Consider the following 27,263-nt stretch of genomic DNA (forward strand, 5'->3'; position numbering starts at 1 on the left):
AACCCCGGCACTTTTTAGGATCTGTAGGCACAAGCTTTGATGTTCTTGCAGGAGCTTGGGTATTCAGAAGTAGTTGTTCAACACCTGTGTTTCCTGTTGGGCTTACTGGGAGAAATGACATGACCAAAGGCCACTCTCAGAGTGCTGCAGTTTGATGTCCTGCCTTGGGAATGCTGAAACCTGGGGCTTGAGGGCTGGCTGCACATTTTCACTTCACTGGGGCATTTGCATTGCATGATTGTCATACTGCAATGCTTGAATAAACCTTCTTTTTTTGTCTGTGGGTGAGCACATCCACTTCCACTCCTACTCTGTGTTATTCTAGTCTTTCAGCTAACTTTTGCCTCCAAAAAGTTAGGGAGTTGATCATGCCCCACTTTGGAACTGACCATTTGATCTGCTTGAGAGCAAAAGTAGAAGACATTTCTCAACTTCCCTGCACCACTGCCCTCTGTGTCATCCTGTTTCGAGCTCCTCTATACAGCTCTTAAAGTGCTATATAAGGTTCTGAAAAGTATCACGTTGCTTGGCTGGGTGCTGGAGGCAGGAGGGCACACAGTCTCTTTGGCGTGCTCCAGCAGCCAGTGGAAACAAGGGTAAGCCAGCTCGTGTACGTCTTAGCTTTGGCAGGGATGATCAGAGCCGTAGCTCAGCAAGAAATCAGCATTCCCTCTGCAAGTGAAAGGTCAGGAATGCAGAAAGCTCTCTGTCTTTTTAAGAAGGTTGAAAGTTTTGAAAGTTTACCCTCTGTTTTTTTCCAAAAAGAGAGCAAATCAGAGGATAACAGTCCCATTTCCTGGTGTATGTTTGGCTGAGAATGTGTCATCTAATCTGTTTAAGAAATGGTCACATGTAATATTTTGAAAAATTGGTAACCTCTGGGTCAAATCCATTCCATTCAGCCCTGCTGTTTGATGATTGACCAGTGGCCAATGATGTTGTATATCCAGCTGACATCCAAGTCCTTTCCTGAATTCTCCAGCCAACAGTTAAAGGTACAGTAGAAACAAAAGCTATCAGCAGATATTTCCTCATTAAAACCTGTGCTGCTGGGCTCAGGGCAGACTGATGAGTTCAGGCTGCTGCGATGGTTTTCAATCAAGGATGTCCAAACCCAAGCTAAGAAAAGAGCAGAGCTTCACCAGCAGCAGCCCATGTGTCTACATATATATATATGTGTGTGTGTGTGAGTGTGTGTGTACTTCTATCCAAAAGCACTGGCACAAATGCACTGTTATCAGTTGCTGTGAGAGTGGGTGGGAAACTATTCAGAGCAGCTTTTTCCCACTGGAAGCCTTTGGTGTCTAGAAATCAAAGCTCTCTGCAGATGTGTGTGAGTCTTGATGAGATCTAAATTGAGAATTCTAAAATCCAGATGGAATTTGTGATGAAAACAGATGCATGATCAACACCCTTGCCAGCTTAGAAGGCAGAGGCTGCAGCAGCACCACGGAGAGCTTGGGCTCCTTCAGCCTGAGTAAGTGCTCAAAGTGTCTGGCAGATGCCAAAGGGAGATAGAGGTTCTTCCTTCCACCTGAATCAAGGTCTGCTTCATCTTCATGACTTTCACAATGTCAGCCTTGATATTTTCTGTTCATGCAACCCCTCTTTAAAGCTGGTGCTCGTCATGTTGTTTATAGAGGATAAAATGGATTGAATATTAGATATTGGATAAGATTTTGTTCCCTGTCTCTTTGAAGAGATTCTACTTTAGCAGATGTTGTTTCTTCTTCTTTCCAGATTACTGGTAATTACCTATTTTGCCTTAAATCAACATCCAGATTCTTTGTGCTTTAATCAATGTATTCTGTTTGCAATATAAGAAAAAATTACTGTAGTGACACAGAATAATTTCCCTTCTTGGTATGGTATCCAGCCATACTTTTAACATTGGAAATAATGAGTCATGGAATCAACAGCACGTGATGTGGTCTTTCTGAAAGACATCTCAACTGGTGTGGGGTCATATTATAAGGCATCAGCCTTAGAAATTTCTTCCCACTCGCTTGAACAATTTCTCTTTTGTGCAAACATATGCAAAGTCCTGCCTGCCTTTCTCTTCCTTGCAGCCTGTGTTAAACTTCAGTTGTCACTTGGATTTATGTTCCAAGCTTTTCTTCATCAATTTCATTGAATCCAACAGTAGATAATTTAAAGGCTGTACAGAGATATTTTTTCTGAAGGACTCATAAAAGAGGCAGACTGCTGCTTCTAGCTTGAGCCAGAATATATAGAGTGAAGATTGTGCAAGTTTCTTTGCAAGCAGATGTATCTTCTCCATGACAGAGAAGACACTGGCTTTACAAATGCTGGGAGTCCTGTAAGTGCTCTGTGTCACCCTGAATTAGGATTTGTTTCTGCTTCCATTGACTTAAGCACATGAACATTAATCTCCAGCATTAATCAATTTATTGTCTCTGAACCCCCATAAGATAAAGAATTACAATCTCTATTTTTCAGATGAACTGAGTTGCAAAGAGATTTAGATTCCTGTTTAAACACATGTTTAAGCACCTAAGGATGCAACTAGATGCTGTAAGATTTATGGAAGTGTCTAAACTGATCTTGAGTGGAAGTTTAGAGCTCAGAGAAGTGAAGGGATTTATAAATTCAGCAAGGCACTGGAGTATCTATAGGAGCCTTGTGCTGAGTTCCCTGGTCTCTCCTGTGTCTGGAGCAGAGCTAGAGCGAAGCCAGGGCTGTAGCAGGTAGGCAGGAAGGGCAGTAGGAGAGGAGAGCTGGGTCCTTGAAGAGTCTGAGCCCTGTGCTTGGGGCAGCACTGCTCACACAGTCACACACAGCCGTTCTGTTTGATCCCAGCCTTGTCATTCCACCGCAGGGTAATTTCCAGCTGCTTTGTTTCCAGGCACTGCAGAGGGTGCAGCTCCAGGAGCATGGAGGTGTAGTGGCTGCAGAGCTGCTTTGTCCTGTTGTGCCTGGGCAGCCAGGGAAGGATTCTGAATTAACCATCTGTGCTGAAGAACCGGATAGGAGGCTTAGCAGTATCACTCTCCAAAATATTATGTAATTGTCATCCTGTAGTTAAGGACATACAGAGGTTTCACCTTTTTAGGTGTTTTTAATTAAAAAAAAAATATTTATTTAATAATGCCCATTAAATTAAATTATTTAATTTTAATTAGTTCAATGCTTCCATCGCTCATGATGCAAAAGACTGATTTGAGACTTGTTTGCATCCTTACAGCCTGCTGGGAATGAGCTTGTTGTGGAAACCACTAGGTGGAAATGACAAATAATAAATTTGTCGAAAAAGGGAGCTTGCAAGCAGGAACCAGAATGAAATTTGAGTCAAATTAGATGAAAATGTTGGGGGAGGAAATGCTTCAACAACACTAAAATGGCTTTTAATGTTTGAAAGTAGAAAACATTTCCGTGTTTGTTTCAAAATTACGTATTTCAGCTCCAAAGGGCCAGCACTTGAAAGCGGGAGGTGACAAACTTCAGAATGGTTTTATTTTGTTTTTGCCCAAACAAATGTCTTGAGTCAACTCAAATGATTTTCACAGCAAATGAAACATTTCTGATTGTTTGACCCATATGATTATTTCTTTGTGTTTGGTAGTCACTAAAAAAACTCTGTTTTCCTGTTACCAGAACTGTAAGTTGGAGACTGGAATATTCCACCTCCGTGTGTGCGGGGTGCAGCTGCCTGAAATAAATCTCCAAATTTTAAACATCTCAGGCTCTGCCTCATGGTAGATGCTTTATTCTTACCCTAGAGTGAGAATCCCCTGTTGATGATATCTTTAAGGAAGCTGCTGATCCCAAAGCCCCAGGCCAGAAACCTGGCAACAGAGTAGTAGCAGGGCATTGTTATATGAACGAGTCACTTTCTGCAAAGTCTTCAGCATATATGCACAAATAAAGGTGGTTGTGAATGTTCCAGAACTTTAAAAAAAGTCAGTGAACTCACTGTACACATGCAAGCAGATAAATGAAGCATGGCATGTGATACATAAAATTCTATGTCTCTCCTGGGAGTACTCACGCTGCCTTCCTGAACCCCTCAGATCAAATTTGGCACAGGGGTAGTTGAATGTAACACGGCTGTGACTGTAGCCTTCACAACTAGAACTGTGCAGGTACATATGCTTGATGAGAATGTGACAAGGGAAAATTGAATGTAAAGTCTGCTAGACAGCCAATAAATTTGCTTTATATCTTTATCTTTTCCTTCCTTGGCAATTATTTCAGCAGGTGCTGAACTGCTTTCTGCCTGCTGTAAATGAAGGGACTCAAACGACCTACTGTAAATTCTTGATATTTCCTGTACTTATGAGAAGACATAATCATCTGAAGAACTTGTATATTTAGTGTGGATTAAGATGATTTTTAAATAATGCCCTTTTTTTTAAAGCCACGATGGGTCATAACTAGTGTTAGGTTGCTTAGTACCATATAACTGAGATGTGTTCGTATTGTCACCAAATAGGTAACAATCTATTTTTAAAATAGTAGGGTGGAGTTGCTGCTCAGGTCGTTCCACATTATTTGTTGTAATTCAGTAGCCAGTTAATGACAGCATATCGCTATTAGGTTATAGCCCTCCTAGGTTATGGTTTTTAGAACCATAAAGCAAGAGTTGCAGGGTTTCAGGGGTTGATTACAGAGAGGTTTATTGTTATTTCTTACACTTAAATCTGCTAGGCAGATTAAAACAGCCATGTAGGAGATCTGGAATAGCAATGATTTGCTGCTAAACACTGAAAAATCCCTACCTCTTCTACAGAGTAGAGCTATTAAAGTATTGCTTATTGTGCATTAGTATTCTGTATTTGTTACCTGCAGAGCTCCTACAGGCAGTAGTGTGAGCAGGCTCTACCATTTATGACTTCATGCTACAGTATTCTGGCTTGCCTGCACAGTTGACCCGATCCTGTATGTCATCAGGGAGGAGATGTTTAACTTGTGACACTGCTAATCCTTTCCTGAAGGCTTTTCGTTCTTCCTGCACGTTGTCCTTTCGTTGCTTTTGTGAGCTGGAACATGCTTGCTCAGCCCAGTGATGAATTCATGTAATTACCTATGGATGTACTGAGGTCCTGTTGACTTTAATATTAAAGATCTGTGATTGCTTAAGTATTGCACTGAATCAGGACCCCCAGGCGTTTTCACATGCACAGGCTAACTTGGGAATTGATGCACCTTATTGTAATCCTCCACCACTGGGAATGGAGAGCAGGCTTGGGACAGCCAGGAACACAGCTGGCAATAGGGTGCTCATCTCCCCCAGGAAAACCTGCAGCCCTCACAAGTGGGATACAAAGAAACAAATCATGACATTAGGCAAAGTTTGGAGTGAGTACTTGGTTAATCCAGTTCTAGAAAGCTGGTCTGTGTGCAGGTGTAAGTTACAAAAAGGCACACGTCCCTTCAAGGAATCTGCACCCTAGTACAGCTCTGTGTTTTGTGTGTACCTCTGCAGGAGCCCCCTTTGCAGGAGCTCTGGGGGACACAGTTCTTCCTGGCTCAGCTGGCTTCTCATGCAAGGGTAGGTGTTTGTAGGTGTTCCTCAAAAATGTGCTTGTCTCCATGTTTTTAATTTGCTGATATAAATGCAGCTAATAAATGCATTGTAATACTGCTGGGAACGTTTCAATACTGTCAAGCCCAAAGAGTCTGGGGTGAGCTTGGTATGTGGAGGCATCAAGCCTTCAGAAAAGATGATTGTCCTCAGCTGGAATGACTGACATTCCTAGGAATCACATCTTAGTTACAAAAAACCTTGAGTCTCCAGTTCATGTATTGTCCCTATGCAGTGGACACATTATATATTCCATGTAGGGCTCATTTGTGATCCTTTCTGGTAGAGTTTGCACTCACAGGAGTGCTCGCCCTTGACAAGAGGGGAGATGTTGCTGTTAGAGCAGCTCCAGCCTGGGCTTCTGCTGAAGCTCTGTAGCATTGTTTTCCTGAGCTGGTGATGGAAGAGTGGACCTTTGCTTTCTCCATCCCTTCAGAAGCCATCCGTGCCGCTTCCTCAGTGCTTTGATATTCTGCCAGCTGAGGGAGGGAAGAGCCATTTATAAATATTTCTGGTAATACAGTAAGTACTCTCACATGTTTTGCTCACTCATTTTCCGTATCCAGAAATCTATCCGACCAGAATCAGTTCACTCTCTTTTATTAGCAGAAATAGATCCACAACAATTAAAATTGATTTGAAAAAAAAAATAAAAAAAAAGAGAAACAGCAGCAAGCACATCATATTGACTGTGTGTATATTCACACTGGTTTCCAATGCATGGATAATTACCCCTCAGAGATCGTGTGCTATGTACAGTATGATGATGGAATTATGCACTTTAAAGAGTTTTAGTGAGCCTCTTAGGATGCCAATTTCTTTCCCCTTTTTTTTCTTTTTTTTTCTTTCTTTTCATTGCAGTGAGTAATGATTTTTAAATGCACATGACCTGTCCTCAAAACCAAAGTAAGTCATGTCAGTGATGTTTTGTCTCTGGGTCTGACTTTCCTTGAACTGACGCAGTAGAAGTGTACCCATGAGATGAAGTTGCATGGTCAGGGAATCTCTTGGGATTGCTGATCCTCATTAGTGAGGGGAAAGGCAAGTGGAACTTAAAGTCACTCATTCTGTTTGGCAGCAGGTACCCAAATTACACTTCCTGCAAGGAAGGAGGGCTTGAAAGACGCTGTGGGTACAAATCCATAGGAAAGCAGGTTTTGTTATTTTGGCTGATTGTGGATCACCTGACCTGAACACTAAGAACCCAGGGGTATTGGTTTCTCTGACCTCTTTGTCAGAGCCAGTTCAACTGTTTTGATTTGCAGTTTCACACACACAAAATTAAAATATTGTCTATACATTTCAGCCTAACTTGTTTTTGGCAAAGTGATAAGCAAGTAAAAAACAGGGCCTCATCGTAGGAAGTGTCAAGCCATCTTAATTTTAGGCAGAAATACCAGCTCCTCCTAGAGGAAAAGAGCCAGTCCATAAATAGCTCCCAGCAGATCCTTTACCCAAGCAGACAAAAGGGTGTGACGTGCAGGAGTTTCTGCTAATGCCAGATTTCATCTTTCCACTGGTTATGTGTCACCTGGGTTTGAGTTTGTCTAAGGTGTGACTTGGTGTTCAGGCAGGAGTGCTCATTGATACTCAATGAACAGCTCCCCAGATCCTTGGGAGAACATCTCCAAAAGCACTGCCAAAGGATTTGAAAGGGGAGGTAGTTATTGAAACACAGCCATGAGGACTGAGGCTGAAGGGCTGCTGGTCTCCTTGCTCTGGGACTGTGGCTGCATTTACAGATTTTTATCTTCTGTTGACATCTTTAATAAATGTTTGGTAACAGCAAGTGGTGCTGCATCCTGTTCCACCAGCCTGGGCCAACAGACTCTTGTGTTAAAGGGAGGGCTCCCAAGCACAACTTGTTGCCCAAAAAGAGTCTTTTTAACTGGGACTAGAGTAGCTGTGAGCTCCCCACAGCTGCTCTGCTCCTGTTCAAGGATGAATGAAGGTGGGCCTGGGAGTGCTCCCAGGAGTAGGTTGGTGTGTACAAGCCAGCCCTCTCCTGCCACCCTGCCTTCCTCAGGGCCCTGTGTCCCAGGAGGTGCAGTTTCCCTTCTGTCCCCCTGTAACCCAGGCTGCAGAAGCAAGAACTCATCCTGCCATCCATCTGAGCCTGTGTGCGTGGCTCTGTGGTGTGGTGGGACACATGCTTCCCATGGGCTGAGTTTTTGGGACATGGTTGGGAAAGGCCTGAGGAAGTATCAGATGCTTCAGAGTAAGCAGCTGTTGTGTCTCTAACTTCCTGATTCCTCTGGGCAATGGTGAGTGGTGCTGAAAGCCACTCCCAGCACCTTTCTCTGTGGTCAGTGATGGCCAGAGCTCCTCAGCAGCCTGAGCTGTTCCAGTCAGCCTTCACTCCCTGCTCTGTCTGGGCACAGCAGTCTGTGGGGGATCTGCTCAGGGCTCCTGGGTGCTCCGGTGAAAATGTGGTGGGGGCAATAGGAGAAAACGTGCCTGTTTGTGTCCTTATTGTTATTGTTTTAATCTAACTTGGGGATTAATTCCTTACTCGTTAAAGATGTAAATTTTAGGTGCCTAATTATGTGTTTTACTTGCCAGCTCTCTCCAGTCCCTTTCTTCCATGATCCCACCATCCTCTTCGCTTCTCATTCCCTTAAATATGTGTAGATGATGAATAGCAAATCTTCTCATAGAATTCTTCAGGAATATTTAGTGTAGGGTTTTGCTTTTGTTTGCTTTTCTGGTGACTTGGAGATGGCATGGTGAGAAAAGAAACATGTGAGCTAAACCTGTTGGTTTGAACATTGTGTCAGAAAATATCCATAAATTGCAAGTTACTACACAGATGTATAGATTTAATGAGACTGTGTAATGCCATTTATTTATGCTAAAGAATCTGACACATACGGTACTGAAAAAAGTTAATACTCTAAGAGTTATTTTATATTTTTTCATTGCCATCTGTCACTGCCTACATAATAATGATACAGGTGAAAGCCTAGCACTGCTTTAAAAAAAAAATCAGAATGAATAGTCATTTAAATGTCTTGCTGCTTTAATAGCTGGTGTGTTATAAGTTGTGGGAAGGAGGCAACAGAGATACCCTCCCCCTGTTTTAGTATATTAAAATTTGGGTTTAAACAGATTTGGATTATTGAAGTGACTTATGAAAATGGAAAATTAATGTAAACTCTACTGTCCTTTACATTTGGAAAAGTTAAGGGACTAAACCAGATGCTGCCATCCTTGTAACATAGCATCTGTGGCTCTTGGAGTAGCCCTTTCATGTGCATCTTGAGATGTGGGTGAATTTTTGTGCTCTAAGTTCTGCCTTAATGGGCTGAACTCAGTACTGCTGGGGTCTCTGAACTGTGAGCAGATATTTCCAGATCTCTAAATCATTGTCCTCATTTACCATCTCAAATAATTTTTAAAAAAATAAAATAAACCAAGTAAGGATGTACTTTTTTTTTTTTTTAGCTGCTTCAGGTAAAAAATACATGTTTCAAAGCAGCGCCATGCTGACAGAAGTCAGCATTCACAAAGACACTGGCTTTTAAGAGTTCTCCTTCAACACTGTGTAGTCATACTGTGGTTAGGCAAATCTGCTTTCCCTTTTATTTCTTTTAGTCAAGCAGGAGTCCAGCCCAGCAGTGCCTGTGAGGTGCACAGGGAGAAGTCCCTGCGCTCAGGCATTTGCAATGATCCAGGGCTGCACATGGACCTGGGGACCTGCCTGTTGCTTTGCAGCAGCCACCTGCCTCACAGGCTACAGACAAGGCTTTGGCTCAAACAAATAAATGAAACAGGTTTTGTTGTTCGTCTGCTTTTTACAATATAGTGACAAAGACAGAAAATATTTTTGTGGCAGGTGCTTATCCTATAATTTTCCATGGGTTGATGAGTTGGGGAGGTGCCTTATTTAGAGGAGGAGGACATGGCTAGGTCAGGATGCATTAAGATGATTTAGAGTTTATATAATGAGAAATAAATAAAACTTTTCCTGAAAGCTGTGAATGATGATGTATAACTTGGTAATGAAAGCATTTCACTGATTTAAGATAATGTCTTTAGTGGTAAAAATGCCAGAAAATTAAGCAAAGCCCAGACCCAGAGAAGTGATTCCACTGGCTTAAAACAATTTCTTCAGGTGTATTTTCAGATATAGTTCAGATCCCTAATTGACAGTTCCTTATAAATGAAATAATCATTACTATTATAATTATTACCCTTTGCATATGCTTGGAAGCATTTTAGGAAGCCCTGCACTTTTTAAGAAGCAGAGACAACAATGAGTGAGCAATAAGGTTTTGGTCTCTTCAAATGGATATTATCAATCACTTTATTTTTGTTTATAAGGGATGATCCATATATAGCTGTAGTTTGTCAGCATTTTCCATTACAAACTTCTAGGTTTTGTACCATAAAGAGCTCTGAGCAGCCTCTTAGCAAATCCACTTGAGGTGAATGTTATGTCACTCTTCAATGAGTGGGGGTGTTTTTTTGCTCCCTCATTAGAATCTGAACTGGTTTTAAAAAAGTGTTCATGGTTCAATGTTTTGAGAGACAACATGTTTCACTACAGGACTGAGCCTTTATTTTTCCTCCTCTCTCTGCTTTTCCGTGTGCATCAGAAATAGCTCTACTGAAGTAAAAAAGAGCTGTGCTAGGAGAGGAGACTGACAGTATTTAATGTATGGATGTTGCAGACAGTAAGAGACTTGCTTTAGGTCGGCGAGGGAAAGGCCATGGGGACCACCCACAGCTCCAAACCTGCCTCCTGCACTGCACAGCCACTGTGACATGGAATTTCACAAAGGAAGGGGCCCTGGAGAACACCTGCTGAGCACCACCACCCCCAGAATCACCTGTCCCTCAGAAACAACTGGGAAATCATTCACACAAAGGCAGAAAGTCCCAATGGCTGCTGCATGCGGGAGGAGAAGGCAGGGCAACACAAGGGCTGGGCAAGTCTTGTGTAAAAGCAGTGTTTTCCAGATGACATTTGTCCAGAGAACCATGTCTTGTACAGCAGCAAAAGGAGAGGAGAAAGAAAAATCCTCCTGCCTCTCACCCCATCAAAACAAGGAAAAAAAAAAAGCAGAACAAATAAAGATATATCCAACAATTGCTCCTTGTTTGGCCTTAGGGAAAAATCCATGAGTCCAAGACTATCATCTGAGTTAGCCTTGCGCATCTGTAGAGGGGACAACAGCCAGGAGCAGAGTCCTGCTGTGTTCACTCATCTTGCATAGGGATCAGGTTCTGGCCCTGCAAAAAGGTAGGAGGAATGGGAAAGGGAAACTCTTCCTTGCACCTACAGGGAATTGGCAGAAACCTTGTATTATGTTAAGCATGGTATTTCTTGCACTTTATTACTTTGTGAGTACAGGCACAAAGGGAGGGGGAGGCTGGGTCATCAGGAGTACTTTTCCTACCCTGGGATATGAATACAGGACTCTGGCTTGTGTAAGTGCCGCTTGCGTAGATGCATTTGTGGGTGAAATTTGGCCTGAGGTCTTTCTGGAGAGGAATCTTGCGACACTGAGCAATCATATATATTCAATTAGGAGTTCATACTCTTGCCAGATGGAGGTATGCAGCATGGGTGACTTGTGGTGAGCAAACAGTCATGCCTGAAGGCTGGGCATCTGGGGAAGATTCTGGACTAGGTACTGCCATGCTTACTTACACCAAGGAGTTCCTTACTCAGTGTCTCAGCCTTTGGACTTCAGCAGGAATCTCACTGAATGTGACCTTGTGGGAGACTGGGAGGATTGCTGGCTCAAAACATTACTGGTGTGTGTGGCATTGAAACCATCAAAATTGGGCCCTGTGATGGAAAAGAGATTTTAGTTCTTAATGCTGCTCTTGCTGGGATGCTGTTTGCTTAAACCAGAGCCCTTCCAACTGGAACTGTGATCTTTTCACCTCCATATTTGTGTAAGTTTGTATGGGCATTTGAGCATAAAAGTTGTTTCACATGTTTCAGTGCTGCAATCTTCATCCCTTGTGTCTGACCCTGGCAGAGCTGCGCTGGGAGAAGCCACCTGGTGATTTTTGAACCGTTGCTGCTGAAAGTGTGTGGTGACATCTGGGGTGCTGCTGCACGTGAGCCAAAGCTGGTTGTTGTGATGACACAGTACACCTGGTCAGGAGCCTGATCCAGCTGAAAAGGATTGATTTTTCTCAGGAAGAAGACTGGTTTTCAACACCAGATTGGTGTAGCACCCAGTTCCATGATCACTGGTGCCAGTATAAAAGATGGAAGGGGTGGGGATTGAGGGAGGATGGCAACCACAGTTTGTGTCAGCTAAAACCTGACTGAAGCTTGGCTTAGCTATGCAACAGCATCCTAATTTAAACTAAACTTGGGTGTAACAGACCTGTTAGTCTACACTTACTGCACACACCACCTCCAGAAGATATGAAATAAGTCTTCTGTTGCATTTAGTGAGAGTTTAAATTGACTTCAGAGGTAGCAGGCTTAAACTGAGATTCTTCAATGTGAAAACTAAAAATTTCTAAGAATCCCTAAATAAGCCGATCAGTTCTCACTGAATTTCTGGCGCATTAACCACCTCCTTGTGGGCTTAAAGAATCCCGTTTGTGGCATGCAGAAAAGGACTCAGCACAAAGTTTCTAAAACATTCCTTTCTCTTTTTTATTAGTTGTGAACTATTTGGTTTGATTTAACTACTGTGAATGAACAGGACCCTGTGGAGGTCACTCATGACACCCATCTACAGTTTGCTCTGGCTCAGTGGCCAAAAGCTAAATTTTTGGAGCTTGCAATAAACAAATTTGATATCCAGCATTGGGAACATTCATGTTTGGACATTTTGGTTCTTGAGTCAAGAAAAGAGCTCATTTCCCTCTTTTGCAGGTGACATTTGCCCTCATTAGTTCCATCCAGATTCAGCTTCACTTCTCTCTAAGCCTCCAGAAAGCTTCAATCTACTGTGAAAGCAAAACTCGCTCCTTTGAAATACACTTTTCTAACCCTCAACTGAAACATCTTCCATTTCAGTGTTGGTAGGACAGCATTGCCCACATTGAAGAGATGTTTTCCTTTCTCGTGAGCAGCAGATGCGCTGCCAGTGCCTTGAGCAGATCTCTGCTTTTTCCTCAGCATCTCAGCTTTGGAGTGATACCTGCTCTTTAGGAGAAGGGGAGATCTGCTTGTTTCTCAGAAACTAAACAGTATTTGCTAAAGATGTTTGCTTTTTAATGTCAACCTGTTAACTAAGTACTTTGTGGCTATGAGGTGACAACAGAGCCGATTCTGTGCCCTGTTCTGCTGCTGCTTAGCTGGCATTCTCACCCAAAAGGGAGACTTGCTGGTGCTCCCTTGTTTACACATTTCATAGCTCACAATTAAGCTGAAATGAACTTGAAGTGTCATTAACTAAGACCCAAATTCTATCAGCAACAAGAAACTCAAAGATTAAGTTTTCTTTCACCCAAGACTATTTTGTACTATTTCAGGAGGCAAGTATGTTTGAACATGCATTAAAGTCTCACTACGCTTCTGGAGTGATGTAAACACCCTCTTTAAAGACCCTTTTTGCTACCAGAGTGCTCTTAGACTGAACAAGAGCCAGGGATCATTGTTTCCAACTCCTCACATTCCTTACCTTGAACATTCAAAATCCATCAAGACAGAAAGGTTCCCCCCCTCCTCCTTTAATTTTCATCTTACAAAACACTCATCAGTTTGCCATTCTGGTTTTTAAAACGAACTGTATTACGCTCGCCCTCTCTGAGTGCTTTTGATAGTGTAGGGACAGGGAGTTCAATACTATAGGGACACACCAACTCCAAGGTTTGTGATGTGTAAGAATTGGGTTCAAAACCTGCTAGAAACTGGGTCAGTTTCTATTTGTCTGTAGGTGCCAATTAGCAATGTCATTAATCCACTGCCTAGGAGAAGAGCATGATTAAAATAGACAGTGTCACTGACCACTGACAGGACAATAGGCACAAGGCTGTGCTGTAGCTGCCTGTCATTGTGCTGCTGTACTTAGGGCTCAGCCTCATTTTCCAGAAGGAAGTAACAATTTCATAATTTCTTTGCATCTGGGTATAAAGACAGACACATTATCCAGGCTTTGAATGCTGCTTTTTGTTGTGTTCTGGACAGGGAACCTGGAGCAGACCCTGGAATTGCTGGTGCCCCACCTGGCACCCACTCTCTGGCCGCTTCCATGTGGTTAGAGAACACATTGTGTGTGTTAATGTCCTTCCCGGTGCTCGCCCACGGAGCCATCCAAGGCTCCTCGGGGGCGGCAGGTTTGAATTTTGCCTCCCCAAGGATGAATATCTGAAACTGGGCCAAAGCTTTATTTCCTGCTGGTGAGAGAAAGGACGATGGGGGAAGAGGCGTGGGAGGCCTTGAGGGGTCTGGCTTGACGTGCTGCTGCTCCGGGGGCAGCAGGAAGGGGCTGGTGGTGCATGGCTGCTGCCAGGAAAGGCCAACCTCCAGCTGGAGACCACAAACCCTCGCTGACAGTGGCCAGCCTGGCTTTCCAAGGCCACAGATAAAATAAGCATTGACCTAGGACAGCAGACAGTGGGGGAGACAGAGGGGTACAGTCCTGCTGCCTTCTCCCTGGTGTGTTGGATGAATTTTGATGTTGATGCTGAATTTTACTTCTTAGTGGGAATTGCACTCTTTTTCCTTGCTTAAGAAGATGTCCAGTACTTTAATTTATGCTCCACCTGGGGATCTAATCTCTCAGCAAGACAGAAGGGTTTTTTTCCCCCCTAGATCTCACTTTTGAGAGAAAAATTTCCATGACAGAAAATGAAATACCAGGAATGGTTTTTTTCAGCTGGACCTTCCAACTTCTGGTTTGTAGCCACACTAATTTGTGGGTGGAGGAAATATTTTTGTACTGAAAATTTCCCAAGAAACTGTTTAACAGGGAATTGGAGTTTAATTGGCACTTACGAGACATTAACAGTAATTGTATTCAATTTAGCCACTCAGGATAAAGTGTGATTCAGGATCAGCTGATTTGTGCTGAACAAAAAAAACCCCAAAAAATCCACAGAAAACAACAACAACAACAACAAAAAACCACAAAAAAAACCCCAAACAACCCACGAAACCCCCTGAAAAAAAGAAAAAGGAAAAAGAAAGCAACACTAATGTGTGGACTGGCAAATATGTGCCATTAGCTTTGTGTTCCCAGGTAGAAGCTTTTGTGATGCTTGTCTTATGTTTTTCCCCACAAGGTGTTTTGCCGGACTGGAAAAAGTAGAAGGAACACATATTAACTGGAGGGAAATGGTTTGACTTCTACTTCATCCTTTTGCAGTGAGCTGGATTACAGTTTTATCCCTGCTATCTCTTTTGCTGTCTTTTTTTTTTTTATGGAATGTCCCAAAAACTTTAAAAAAAACCAACAAAATCCATTTACTTACTTACGCTTTTATCAAGCATGCGAACAAGAAAGGCAAGGGAACAGAGGGTGAAATTTGATGTGGAGCCTTGTGTATGATGCAAGATAGCCATCAACATCCCTTGAACATTTCTTTTTCCTTTGCAGCAGAGTTCATTGTGCTCCCTCAGTGCTGTAGGTGAAAACAAAGACAGTGCCACTACTAAATGATTGCAGCTTCTAAGGCTGGCTGAGAGCAGAGAAAACAAACTATGTGCAATTTAAGTGCCTGTTTGTATGCAAGCTACCACACAGCCTAATACATACACCCGTATGATGTAAGGCAGAGGAGATGACCTGATTAGCAAAACCCTCACTACGAGCTGAGGAGATCCCTGCTCCCCTCCTTGGAGACCCACGGCTAGTCCCAGCTGGAGGAAACCTTTCCACAGCTTCCAGAGGGTTTCTGCAAATGGCAGTGTGCATGAAGGTGAGGGAAAGAGGAACAGCAGCCAGCCTGCACAGCTCATAGGATAGCTAGGATGTTTTGAAGAATGCAGCGTGAATTCCTTGGGCTTTGTGAGCTCTGTGTGTGTGTGGGGAGGCTGTGCTTCAGCAAACGGCTCGCACCGCCTGGTTGTGCTGCTTATCCTGTTGTATGAAAGCGTCATTCAGCAGAAAGAAGTGCTAGGGGAAGGAAGATAAAGTAAGTGGTCTTCCCATTTGTAAGCTCTCAGAGCCTTGTTGGCATGTGTGCTGAGCAGACAGAGCTCCACAGCTGTGAATGGGAAGTCGTGGTGCTCAGCACTAACTGCACTCGAGGGTTTATTATTCCAAATCAGAGAAACAGACAAAAATTCATGTCTGTAAGAAGACACTTAAGATCCAATACTTTCTCTTATGAGTACATGTAAATATGCACAGTTGGGATGTGGCTTTTTGGATATTTTGTGCAGTATTGTACCAGGACAGCACGCAGGCTTGTGGCAGCAGCCTGGGGTTTTAGGTGAGGAGCACAGGGCACTATTTCTGGCTGTGCTGTAGCTACTTGTGTGGCCGAGTGTATTAAATCCTGCTCCTAAAGCCAGCGAACCGTTTCTTTGGGCTTCATTCTCAGACTTGCTGAATACCCCGAAAGGCTGCTATTATTAGAGGGAACTGCCATTCCTTTGCTGTGAAAGTGGGCTGTCCATAAATCACCAGTGTGTGCTTTCCATGGGGAGGTGGGTCTGGGACCTCAGCTCTCTCCCCGACAGCCCATGGAGCTGCCAGAGCTCCTGCTCTTCCTCCTTTCTGCCCAGTCCCTGCACGAGGGTAGATCCTCCCGGTCAGGAGGCTGTTGGCTGTGCCACTTGGGCTGGGCACCAGGGCAGGACAGCTTTCCATGGCTTCTTTTGCTGCCGTGGTGGGGCCAGGCCCCTCCTGCTCCCCATGCAAACTGCCTCATCTTGACCTGTTTCACCCCCAGGGCACTGCCTGAGGCCATGTCCTAGTTGACCTCTCAGTCTGAGCTGCTTTTTACTCTTTTAAGAACAATAAATGCATCTCTGTGGCAACAAAAATATTAATTCCCTTACCATAAGCGATGCACTCAAATACTTTGTAGTTACGGACCATTTGGATGGCAGTGCCTGTGCTGGTACTGGTCTGCAGTGTCCTTGCTCTGGATGGGCTTTGCCACAATAGTACTTTCTTTTCATTTCTTAGCTTCCATTAGTGCCTTGATGAGTAGTGAAAGTTGTTTCAACAGTTTTATGATTAAAAAGAAACATCTTACCATTGCTTGGTCTCCGGTTCCTTTACCCTGTTCATTATGCTTTCCCTGTAGTAGCAGTAGTGATTTAGAGTTGCAATGTCAACATCAGTCTCTGAACTCTGTGTTTTCTGGGAAGGGGAAGAAAGGAAGATGAAGGAGGAACACTAAATAGTAGGGTTTTTTCTGACATTTCCAGGCCAGCTGTTTGAAACTGTGATGCTTCACGGTGTTTACTTATATTTCTGTTGTTGGGCTCCTGGATGGGGACCCCTTGACAGTTGCCAAGGAGCACATGTGGCCAGAGTTTGGTGACACCAGGCAGGCCCAGGGCACAGATTTGTGCTCCAGGTCCACTGCTGTCACTGGCGCTCTTGCCAGTGGCCTTAGTACAGAGGTCAAAGACTGCTTAGATGTGAAGGCTGAATCACCTCCTTGTTAAACCCCTCAGCAGGATCAAGGCTTAGGGAAGCAGACACGTGGGCTTGCCTTCTGGCTGACACTGTGGATGGAGGCTCTGACTCTGGGATGGGCCTTTCAGCAGGTTTGACCAACTCTTGAGGCATTGAAATGGGGGCACTTAGTGATTAAAACACCCCTGCACTGACACCCCTTTGTCAAAAAGCCCAGTGCATTTGTTTGTTTCCTTTAAAGGCTTGCTGATCCCACAGGCTCTCAATGGTTAGAGGAGGTTTATCCTGTCACCTGAGGATCACAGAAATCAGCAGTGAGCCTGCCAGTCTCCCCAGGCAGATGTGAAAGGTCTTCAACTGCACGTATTTTGCTTGCAAATATAAATAATCCAGCAGTGTAGCTCTCACTGCAGCCCTGTTTGCCTTGGCAGTGTCCCATTGACGTGAATCAGAAGGTGGGAGCAGAAAAGCACTGGAGGCTCATCCAGAGACTGGTCTCCCCTCCATCAGGGAACCTGTCCGTGCAGGCAGGGTGATTTGGAGATTACTGGCACAGCCCACAAGCCTGGCTTCACTAGATCTTTCCGTTTGGAACAATCCTGCTTTGTTTCCTTGTGCTGTGCCTTTGGGAACCTTGTCTCTCAGAGTACTGGGCAGGAGAGGTCTGGAAGGAGCAGCTCTGGCTTTGGCCTTTGCTCCTGTAGCTTTGGATCCTTGACATGAAGGCAGCTCTCGTGATTCAAGTTGAGAAGCAGGAGGTCAGTTCTTAATCCTGCTGCATCTCTGCAACTTTTGGCAGGTGTCTGGGTCACAATGTACCTGAGTTCTTAAGCTTTGAAATAGGGATAGAAAGAAGAAATTGAAAAAACAAAACAAAACAAGGGCTTAAAGAAATAAGCAGGTGTAATATGTGATGCCATGACCACCATGAGACTCTCGTGATGTTTTGAGCTTAGGCTGTGATTTAATATTGATACCAGTAAAAAGTTTATCATGGTATTAATAGCTGGGAACTTGGAAAATACATGGGTTTAACTTAAATTTTTTTTTAATTTATTTCAGCAAATTCAGTAAAGCTAGAAATGCAAAGTGATGAGGAATTTGACAGGAAGCCTCTGATCCATGAAGATATTATCAGAGCTCACGATGGAGGAAGCAGCCTGGAAGATCCCTTCATTGGGAGCAACGAGATGGTGGATAACAGAAAGATCCAGGAGCTATCAAGCGAGGGAGGAATCCGGCTTCCGAATGGTAAACTGAAATGTGACGTCTGTGGCATGGTTTGCATTGGGCCCAATGTGCTAATGGTACATAAAAGGAGCCACACTGGTAAGCAGCTGAAAGAAAATCTGTGGCGATGTTGATGTTACCTGACAACTCTTCTCTCTTCCCTTTTCATTCTTGGGGTAGCAGGAGGCTGGGGAGGGAGAAAATGGGCTTCATTGGTTTTGTTTCTTTTCCTGCTTTCCAAATTCTGGCGATGCTCTCTTGCTGGTAAACATGGTGCTTCCCTTACTTTGATTTCCAGCCTTTTGTTCTTAAAAACAGTGCAAAAGTCTGGAAATTGCTCTTCTTAACGTTCTTGACTGCAGCAACATGGTGGCAGTCATTCTCTGGCATGGGGAGGGCTGGTCTTGTTGTTTGTGTGTGTGCAGTGCAAAGCTTTTGAGCCTTTAAGAGGAGTCTTAGATGTTCTTTCATTGGAGGTGCTCACAGGTGGACAAGACCAGCAGCTTCCTGGGGATCTCACACTTCTTTTGGAAGTGGCTGGGCCTGGGATGAGCAAACCCTGGAAGGGACACTCATTACCCAAGGATCCTGATGCAAGGGTGGTCTTGCTGCTCCGTGTGTGACAGCTCCCTCAGGGAGACCTCAGCTGAGCCACCCATTTGGCTCCCCCATACCATCTCAATACCATTCTGGAGGCAGCTATCAGTGCTTGGTCTCTCCCAGCACTTGTTTTTTTATTACCATTTGGAGTCTCAAACAGCTTATCAGGCTTGTGGGTTTGAGAATTTAAGAGGCAAAAGGAACCTCTGCAATATGCTGATTGGGTGGGTCTTTGTGGTTTGAAAAATGAGGCCTTGAGCTTAAACTCAGATATTTCAGGGGACTTATGGCTAATGTGGTAAAATGGTCTGCCCAGGAAGCTGGTACTCACTCCCCTGTGCTGCCCACTCAGGTGGGAGCAATAGTCACCTCCAGCAGAAGTACAGGTGGTGCCAGAAGATGATGCTCTCTGGTCTTGCAGCGGTCTACCTTTGATTCAAAAAAGCACTTAAGCTTGTGCTTAACTTTTATGAGATTTAAGCACGTGTAAGTCACCTGAAGGGCTTCAAGATACGCTTAACTTTGGATGCACATTTAAATCTTATTAAGGTTAAGCACAGGTTTTTGTGGTGGAGCTTCAGCGGGCGTTTGTTCTTTGTATTTTTTGGATATTTTGCTTTGTATCTTTGCTATTATTTAATGGGGTGAGAGACTCAGACTAGCTGAGATCTGTGAAGATATAAGAAGAAAAGTGGAATTTTAGAATAGGAAAGACTGTATAATCCCTTTGTAAACCTGGTAGTTTGCAGTCCAGTAGTGTGCTCTTGATGGGGAAGAAATCAATAGAATTTCTGTACAGAGAAATAATAAATATATATTACCTAGTTAATCTCCTGTATATGGGTTGTATTGATAAAAACTTGACCTAAGTGTGTAATGCAAAGCATGGCAGCATCGTTTATGATGCACTCATGATTTTAGACAGGAATTACGAGAGGGGAAAAGCATTAGCTGGAGAACCAAAACCTTGATTAACAATTTGACGTGCTTTTACTAGAAGAGGGAAGGAGAAATAAGAATGTACCAGACTGAGTCACCAGCTTTCATCCTGCCGAAAAGTTTTTACTGGTGCTTGCATGTATCTGAGCATATGTATTGTAGGTGCATCAAAGTCCATGGATTTGAACTTGAGCAGCTAAACTAGCTGTGCTAAATTTAGATTTAGGTACTTAATTAAATGGTCTGCATTTCTGAGATACTGAATAGCTGGTGCATCTTTTAAATACAGGCAAGCTGTCTTTTTCATGTTAAAGAAGATGTGTAAATTCAAAGCGAAAGAAACAAAATCTCCTCTGCGTGCAGGCGAGATGGCCGTCTGTGGGTACATGGGCAGCAATTGCATAACTGGTAGCTTTTTCCTTCAGGCTCCTCAGAGAGCCCTGACTCTTTTCCCATCAGAGCAGAGGAGCTGGGATGTACTGTTCTATACAGATGATTTCAAGCATATAGAAATGGCATTTCTTTTAATGTGCAGCTCGGTGTTCTGTTCTCGGTAAACCGGTTGGCAAATTTTGCAGAGGATTTTTTTTTTCTCTCTCCACTTTGTTTGTTTGTTTTTTAATATGTGCTGCTACTTTGCTGTCCACAACAGAAGGAGAAGTTTGCTTGGATTTCCACATCCTGGATTTTAAGGTGTATTTTTAACATATTGGTATCTATCTTGTAAAGTGCAGTATTTTAAAATATATTGCCACTTCCTCAGCAGTGGGGCGTGATGGGCTGGCCCCAGCTCTGGAATGAGCCCTGACCTGTGGGTAGTCTGGTTTTGCAGCCCAAGGGAGAATGGTGGAGAGAAGGGAGGTTGTCCCCAGTGAGTGGAAACAGATGACATTCTTTATCAGCTAATCCAACTGGCATGTACATCCCTACCTCTCAAACCCAATTTAAGTATGTTTTGGGAGCTGAATCCTGCTTTACTTTCCTCTGTAACTATACACAACCAGAGCATGATCTGGCCAGTTGTTTGCATTGGCAAAAACTGAAGTGCTCTTCCCTTCCCCGAAAACCTGTCAGCATTTTATGTAAATCACCCAAAATGCTGTGGTCCCTAGCAGAGGCTGTAATTTGTGTGTGTGCTGGGATGAGCACAGCTTTCCTTGCACAGGGGACCAAGGCTTGGCAAGAAGCTGTGCTGTGGGCTCTGCCTATGCTAGGCACAGAGAGGGGAATTTCTCCAGCCATTATTCCTCTGTTCCTGAAGAGCAGTTGTCTTCCCTGCTGCATGATGGGAGTCAAACAGATACAGAGATGAGGAAAATGATCTGTGTCATGGATGAGGCCACAGTAGGTGAACTCAGTGTCCTATCTCTGATCCTGATGTGCAGTCACCCCTTCCTGTGATAGATCAAGCTGGGGATTTTCCATTCATCCCTCAGATCGTGGTCCAAGTGATGCTCTGGTCTGCGGCCCTTCCATCACAGGGCCCGTGGCACTGCTGATTGTACCAAACACAGCGTTTCTCTGAAAAACTGCTAATTCAGGTGGAGTGTTCTTGTAATCTGCCTGGGCACCAGGAGAAGGCCTTTCTGTTTATTTGTCATTGCTGACAGAAAATAAATAATGTGCTTGGTGTGGGAATTAAGGGTGATGCAATCCCTGCATTAGTGAGCAGGGCAGCCCCCTCCCTCATGTGCCACATCCTTGTGTCAGAAAAACAGCATGAGCTGGATTTATTTTCCACTTTTCCCATACTGTGTTATTTTGGTCCAAATTTCATACTCCACAGCACATTCCTCAAGTTGCAGGATCTCTATCAGTTTTTTGTTACTGCAGGAGATGGCTTGGTCATAGAATATTGCCATTGGATACTCCAGGGATTTGTGCTTAGGGATGTAGAGGGAAGGGGGGAAGGAGAAGAGGCAAATAATCCAGGTTTTCTGAGATCATGTGAAGGAACCTCAGTGATTTCTCACTTCTTCATGCTTTCTGCTGTGGGTCTGAATTAAAATTTCCTTGTTCCTTGTTTCTGGTAAAGCAGGAACCGTATTCTGCTATAGCTATGCTGATACCTCTGTGCTCTGCAAGGTCCTCGTGTTGTTCTCCCTTTTGCTGTGAATTGTGACCTTTCTTTTATTTATTTTTTTTTTCTCTGCTGTAAAATCCAGTCCCTTATCTAGTTTACTGCTAGATTTTGAAATGCTTTTTATTTCTCAGGGAAGATTGGCATCATAGAATCATGGAATGGTTTGGGTGGAAAGGGACCTTTAACACTCATCCTGTTCCACCCCCTGCCATGGACAGGGACACCTTCTACAAGCCCTGGTTGCTCCAAGCCCTGTCCACTCTGGCCTTGGACACCTCTGGGGACTGGGCTTCCACAGCTTCTCATCCTCATTGCTTTAAAAAACACAGAGGTTAAATTCTTTCTCTGTGTGGATGCAGCAGCAGCACAGTGGCAAAGCACAGCCTGAGCAGAGGCAGTGGGGATGTCAGCCTTGCCCCACTCTTATTTGGGTTGCTGGAATGGTACTTTTAGGTCTTTTTTGGGGTGCTAACTGCAGGATGGTGTCAGATCTCTGCTTGGACCCCACAAGCATTTTGATACCATAAGTCAGTGAAATTAGTTACGTGCCCAGGAGGGAGATGTTCGACCTCTGCTTTAGCACCCATAGTGTTACAACTGAACACATGCAGCTCTGGAACTCTGAAATTCAACTTTTTTTACATGCAGAGTTCAAGTTTTTAGGACAGAAGTAATAAATGAGGAAAACCCCAGTTGTGTGGTTCCATATAAAAGACTTGTATGCCTAAGCAGCTAACCAGGAGCAAATGTAAACAAATTATTATATAAACAAATTTTGATGAACTCCACTGGACTGCCTCTCTCATTTTGCTGGCAGAAAGGGTTTTTTTGGTTTAATTTCTGATTTGTAACCTAGTTCAGCCTTCCTGTCTCTTGCAATGTTAATAGATTTGGCACAGAATCAAAAATTTTAGGGCTAAATTTCTGAAAGTCCAGTTTTCTACTTAGATTCTGAAGTCTAACTTTCTGAAAAGTCATCTCTTTTCCTACTTAGCCATAAGGAAGGGGAGATGAGATTTTTGAAATTGCTCTGGGCAGAAGGATGTGTTTTACTTGCAGTACTCAATAACTAAAGTCTTCTGATAGTTTTGCCAAGTTCACTTAAAAGATTTTTCTGCCTTAAGAATGCAGTCATAAATTTGTTCAGAGGACAATTGGAAATCACCCTGGATTTCCCAGGAATTTTTCATGGGAGATTTGTCACTACTGTTTTATAATAAATTGCCCTGTCTGGAAGCAGGTTTTTTCCAACAAAAATCCCTACTAAAGTCACTGATTTCATGTGATGTGCAGGCTGTGGAGTGAATCAGATAGAACAGTAAGGAGACTAGTTATATATATATATAGTTATATACTAGTTATATATATATATATCTATATATGCAGACTAGTTCTGGTCCCTGGAATAACAGAGAAATGGAGCAAAGTCTGCTGCTCTGTGTCTCACTTGGGTAAACACAGGCTGGAGCTCACCGCTGTCACTGTGTTGAGAGCACCACTGATAATTCCCTTGTGTTCCTGGCACGGAGCAGAATCACAGCAGTTGCAGCATCTGATGAATCAGGAGAAATGTTTCATTTTAACAAAATGAATATTGACAGAAAGCCTATTGTGGAAGGCTGAAAATCGGTATTATTAGTAAGAGCAAATAGTTTCTGGTGGCAGCATGGGCACAGTAATTTTGTGTTAAGAGGCTGGAAAGAAAAAATCCCATTTGAGAACTTAAGCTATACTTTGCATATCAAAAATATCTGCCATACAAGAAAGGTTGAGTTCCCAGATACACATTTAACCAGGAGAGATGTTGAAGTCCCTCTGGACCTGTTTTTTTATGCAGAAGGACTGCTGATTTAGGAATACTGTGTTATTGAGAACCAGTGCATTAATTTGTGAGTCACTCCCCTTTTGATTTCAAAGGGACAAATGTTACCAGCCAAGGGCTAGGAAAATCTAAGTCTCCTTGGCTGCCAGGTCTGTGGGCTCCACATCCTCAGACGAATTTCTGTTTTAATACAGAAAATATCTCAGCTTTGCAGCGAAAATATCACTGTTTTGCACTGGTCTGAGATTCGAAGAAGGTTAACTCATACTGAAACTTCTGCACAGCACTTCCGTGCTGAGGCAGGAAAGGAGTGCTGGTGTGCAGGGAAGCTTCCAATTAAGCAGAAAAAGGAGTTGGTTTGCTTTTTGAAACAACATTTGACATCTGTGAAATCTATTAGTAGGAAGTTCATTGGTTCATTTGCCTGGTTTCAGGTTGTATCAGCCAGCTAGCACTCGTAGCTCGTGCAGTGAAGTCTCCATCAAGCTGTCATGTAGTAAATAAAGATACTGTGAAAGAAAGGCCAATGTCTTGCCTGTCCTGTCTTCAGGGGTCCACTTCACCATTTGTCTCAGGATTTGTTTACACAAGAGCAAGTTAACCTGTGTACTTCAGATTTTCCTGTAACTCAAGAGCAGTAATAATTCATTACTATTGTTCATTATTCTTTTTCTTGGACGAGACATAGCAATAATGGATGTGTGTTAATGAACTGTGAGGTTTCGGCAGTATTTTACAGTAATTTAGAGGTAAATACTGAAATCATACCTTTTAATTAATATTTTATTTAACTGTAAAATGATAAAACTCTGTGGATGTATTTATTTATTAATTTAATTATACCCTGGCACAAGCCCCTCCTACAAAGTCTTTAGGAAAGATAATACTTGGCAGCTCTGGTTTACCTTGCCTTGTCCATTCCTGAAGTAACTTAGATAATTAAATTCCCTCTGCTGGAGGGCAAGGGGTTTTAGGCATTCCTGGCTTTGTCTGGCTTTAGACTCTAAATCTGGAGTTGAAAAGAAACATCTTTTTTGTTTGGTTGGCTCTCCCTCCCCCTCTTTCCTCTTGCCACTGTGAAAGTCACTGAGTTGGGGGGTTTTCTGCCTTGGTTTAGCTCAGTAATGGAGAAGAGGTTCAACACTTAAAGTAGACTAAAAGTATTTTGCAGTTACTTTGCAGTCACATAGTTTCCAGTGCTGAAAAACACAAATCTTGCTTAGTTGCCTTTCAGCAGAGTTCTTATTTTATTAAACCAGTGTAAGTACATAGAATCAAGCAGGAAATACATAGCTGTAAGTGGTGGGGGAGCACACCATGCTTATAATTGTCATTACTCTCTTGGAGTCGTGTGTGCTACCTTTAATAGGTCCGTAGTTCCGGATGTGTCTGTGTTGCCATCACCCCCAAAAACACTTCAAACACAGTCAGGGACCATCATGTAGAGAAAAGCTGTGTTTAAAGACTTCTTCTGAGTGGATGTTTAGTTTGAAGTATGATTGATTTCAGCTTTTGGATAAAACCTCTGAGTTTTCACAGAAAAGTGAGGGAGGTGAATAAGGATGTCAAGGTTGTTATTTTGTTCCTGGGAAGTAATAATTCTGGAGAACAGTTTACAAAACTACCAGGAAAAGGCAGCAGGAGAAATAATTGGAACACAGTCTTCTCAAGGCATTGAAGTGATAAAAAAGGCTTATTTGCTAGAATCTGGAGTGGGCATCAGACAGCACAGTTCTTGGAAAACCAACAGAATCTTCTTGCTATGCAGTCATTACTTCTCTTTGTGCACCCTTCTATTGGATAATGGCCTCTCAGATTAGCTGTGCTAAATGTAAAAGCTGCTAATCAATAGCACGAAGGTGTGACCAAAATTGCATCCCTCAAGCCTAAGGCTTAAACAAGGAGCTGGAATCGAGTGATTGGACAAAAGTATAACAAACACATCAAAGCAGCTATTTACCCAGAATGAAGCCAGTAGGAGAAGTGAATTCAGGCTGGCTTTAAATAGGTACAGAGGTTATTTAAGGTAAAGTGTGCTATTGGAGCAGATTCTGTCTCTTGCAAGAGAGGAGCAGACTACGGGTGATTTTGTGGTGAGTGTTTTCATGTCATCTTTGCCATCAAACTGTGGTACAGTGACTATTTGAATTCCTGACTGAAAGCTTTCAGCATCTCTAGAGCAGCCAGTTTTTGGAGGAGTAATACCTGCTCATATGTGGCCTCCAAAATGTCAGAGATAAGTGGATGATGTAGTGGGTAAAATGCAGTAACTGCATAATTTTAGATACAGCAGGAGTAAAAGGAAAGACTTTAGACTTGGTAAGAAACATGCTACCTTCTTTCATGTTGTCATCCTGAAACTGAAGCTATCATTCCAGAATACTCAGAAACGTGTCAAAGGAAAGGGTTTTGCCTGTTTTCTCAGACAGCAAAAGCAAAACAGAAAAGAAAAAAAAAACAAGCCCATGTATTTTTCTACTGCAGTCTCTTTACATATCTCTGTTATGGACATTTTTAAATGATGTAAAGGAAGATAATGGCTAATCAGATAATTTAAGTATAGTGTGGGAGTTTGAAAGGGAAACCACAAACTCTTTATCAATTCTAATGAGCTCATGTTCAGTGTATTGGAAGAAGAGCTTTATGCTGTGATTTTTTTTATTATTATTACTCCATAATGTTCATGGTGAGATTGTAGAAACCTTAGTATCTCGTTGAGTACCTCTGTGGCAGTCTCAGATGTGATTTCCATCTCCCATGTGTGAAATAAAGTTGCAGAGTATGGCATACACATGGCACACCTTGTGCTGCCCTCCTGGCAGCATTGTAGTCCTGGCAGTGATTTGAACCACTGACACAAGAATTGCTTATGGACATCTGTAAGAGCTCTCTCCCTCCTTCTCCTTCCATTTGAAACTCCAGATGTGTTTTGGGCTTCACCCTAGACAGACACATTACTATTTTGATACAAATGTAGCATTCATTTTTTCCAGCGATGGAGTAATTGTTCCAAAGCAATTGTAAAAGACTTTAGAGAGATGAGAAAGATCAAAAAATGTGTTTGTTTTGCACAATATCTGTGCTTCAGGCCACTGAATTCAAACTCAGAAGGTCCCAGCAGGATTTGACCAAAATTCCATAATAGGTGATACATTGAAATACGTGGATGAGGTCACTTACATCTGAAATCTGATGATCAAGACCTTGTTGATCTGGGGCCCTACTTGTTTTAAACACTGGGTAATGCTTTAAATTGGAAAAGGGTAGATTAAAATGAGGTATATATGAAAGAAATTCCTCCCTATTTCTTCAGAGGTGAGACTGTGACACAGGTTGCCCAGGGAAGTTGTGGCTGTCCCATCCCTGAAAGTGTTCAAGGTCAGGTTGGATGGGATTTGGAGCAGCCTGGGATAGTGGAAGGTGTCCCTGCCCATGGCAGGGTGTGGAGCTGGATGGGCTTTAAGGTCCTTTCCAACCCAAACTGTTCTGGAATTGTGTGATCTAAAGTCCAGCTGCAGTAAAGAGCTC

The 27,263-nt window shown here is 43.0% G+C and overlaps 1 protein-coding gene across 4 annotated transcripts in view; it reads left to right on the forward strand.

The window, feature by feature from the left end:
• The window catches only part of IKZF2 (IKAROS family zinc finger 2), a 112,088-nt gene that overhangs the window by 43,273 nt on the left and 41,552 nt on the right, over positions 1-27,263 (forward strand). For 3 of the 4 annotated variants that reach the window (XM_015635198.3, XM_015635196.3, XM_015635204.3), the window contains one exon: positions 18,124-18,390. In XM_015635198.3, the coding sequence (XP_015490684.1) occupies positions 18,124-18,390 (267 nt within the window). The remainder of the gene's footprint in view (positions 1-18,123; positions 18,391-27,263) is intronic. The other variant, XM_015635201.3, reaches the window with a different exon arrangement.

This window comes from Parus major, chromosome 7 (genome assembly GCF_001522545.3).
Source record: "Parus major isolate Abel chromosome 7, Parus_major1.1, whole genome shotgun sequence".
In the NCBI taxonomy this organism is placed as follows: Eukaryota; Metazoa; Chordata; class Aves; order Passeriformes; family Paridae; genus Parus; species Parus major.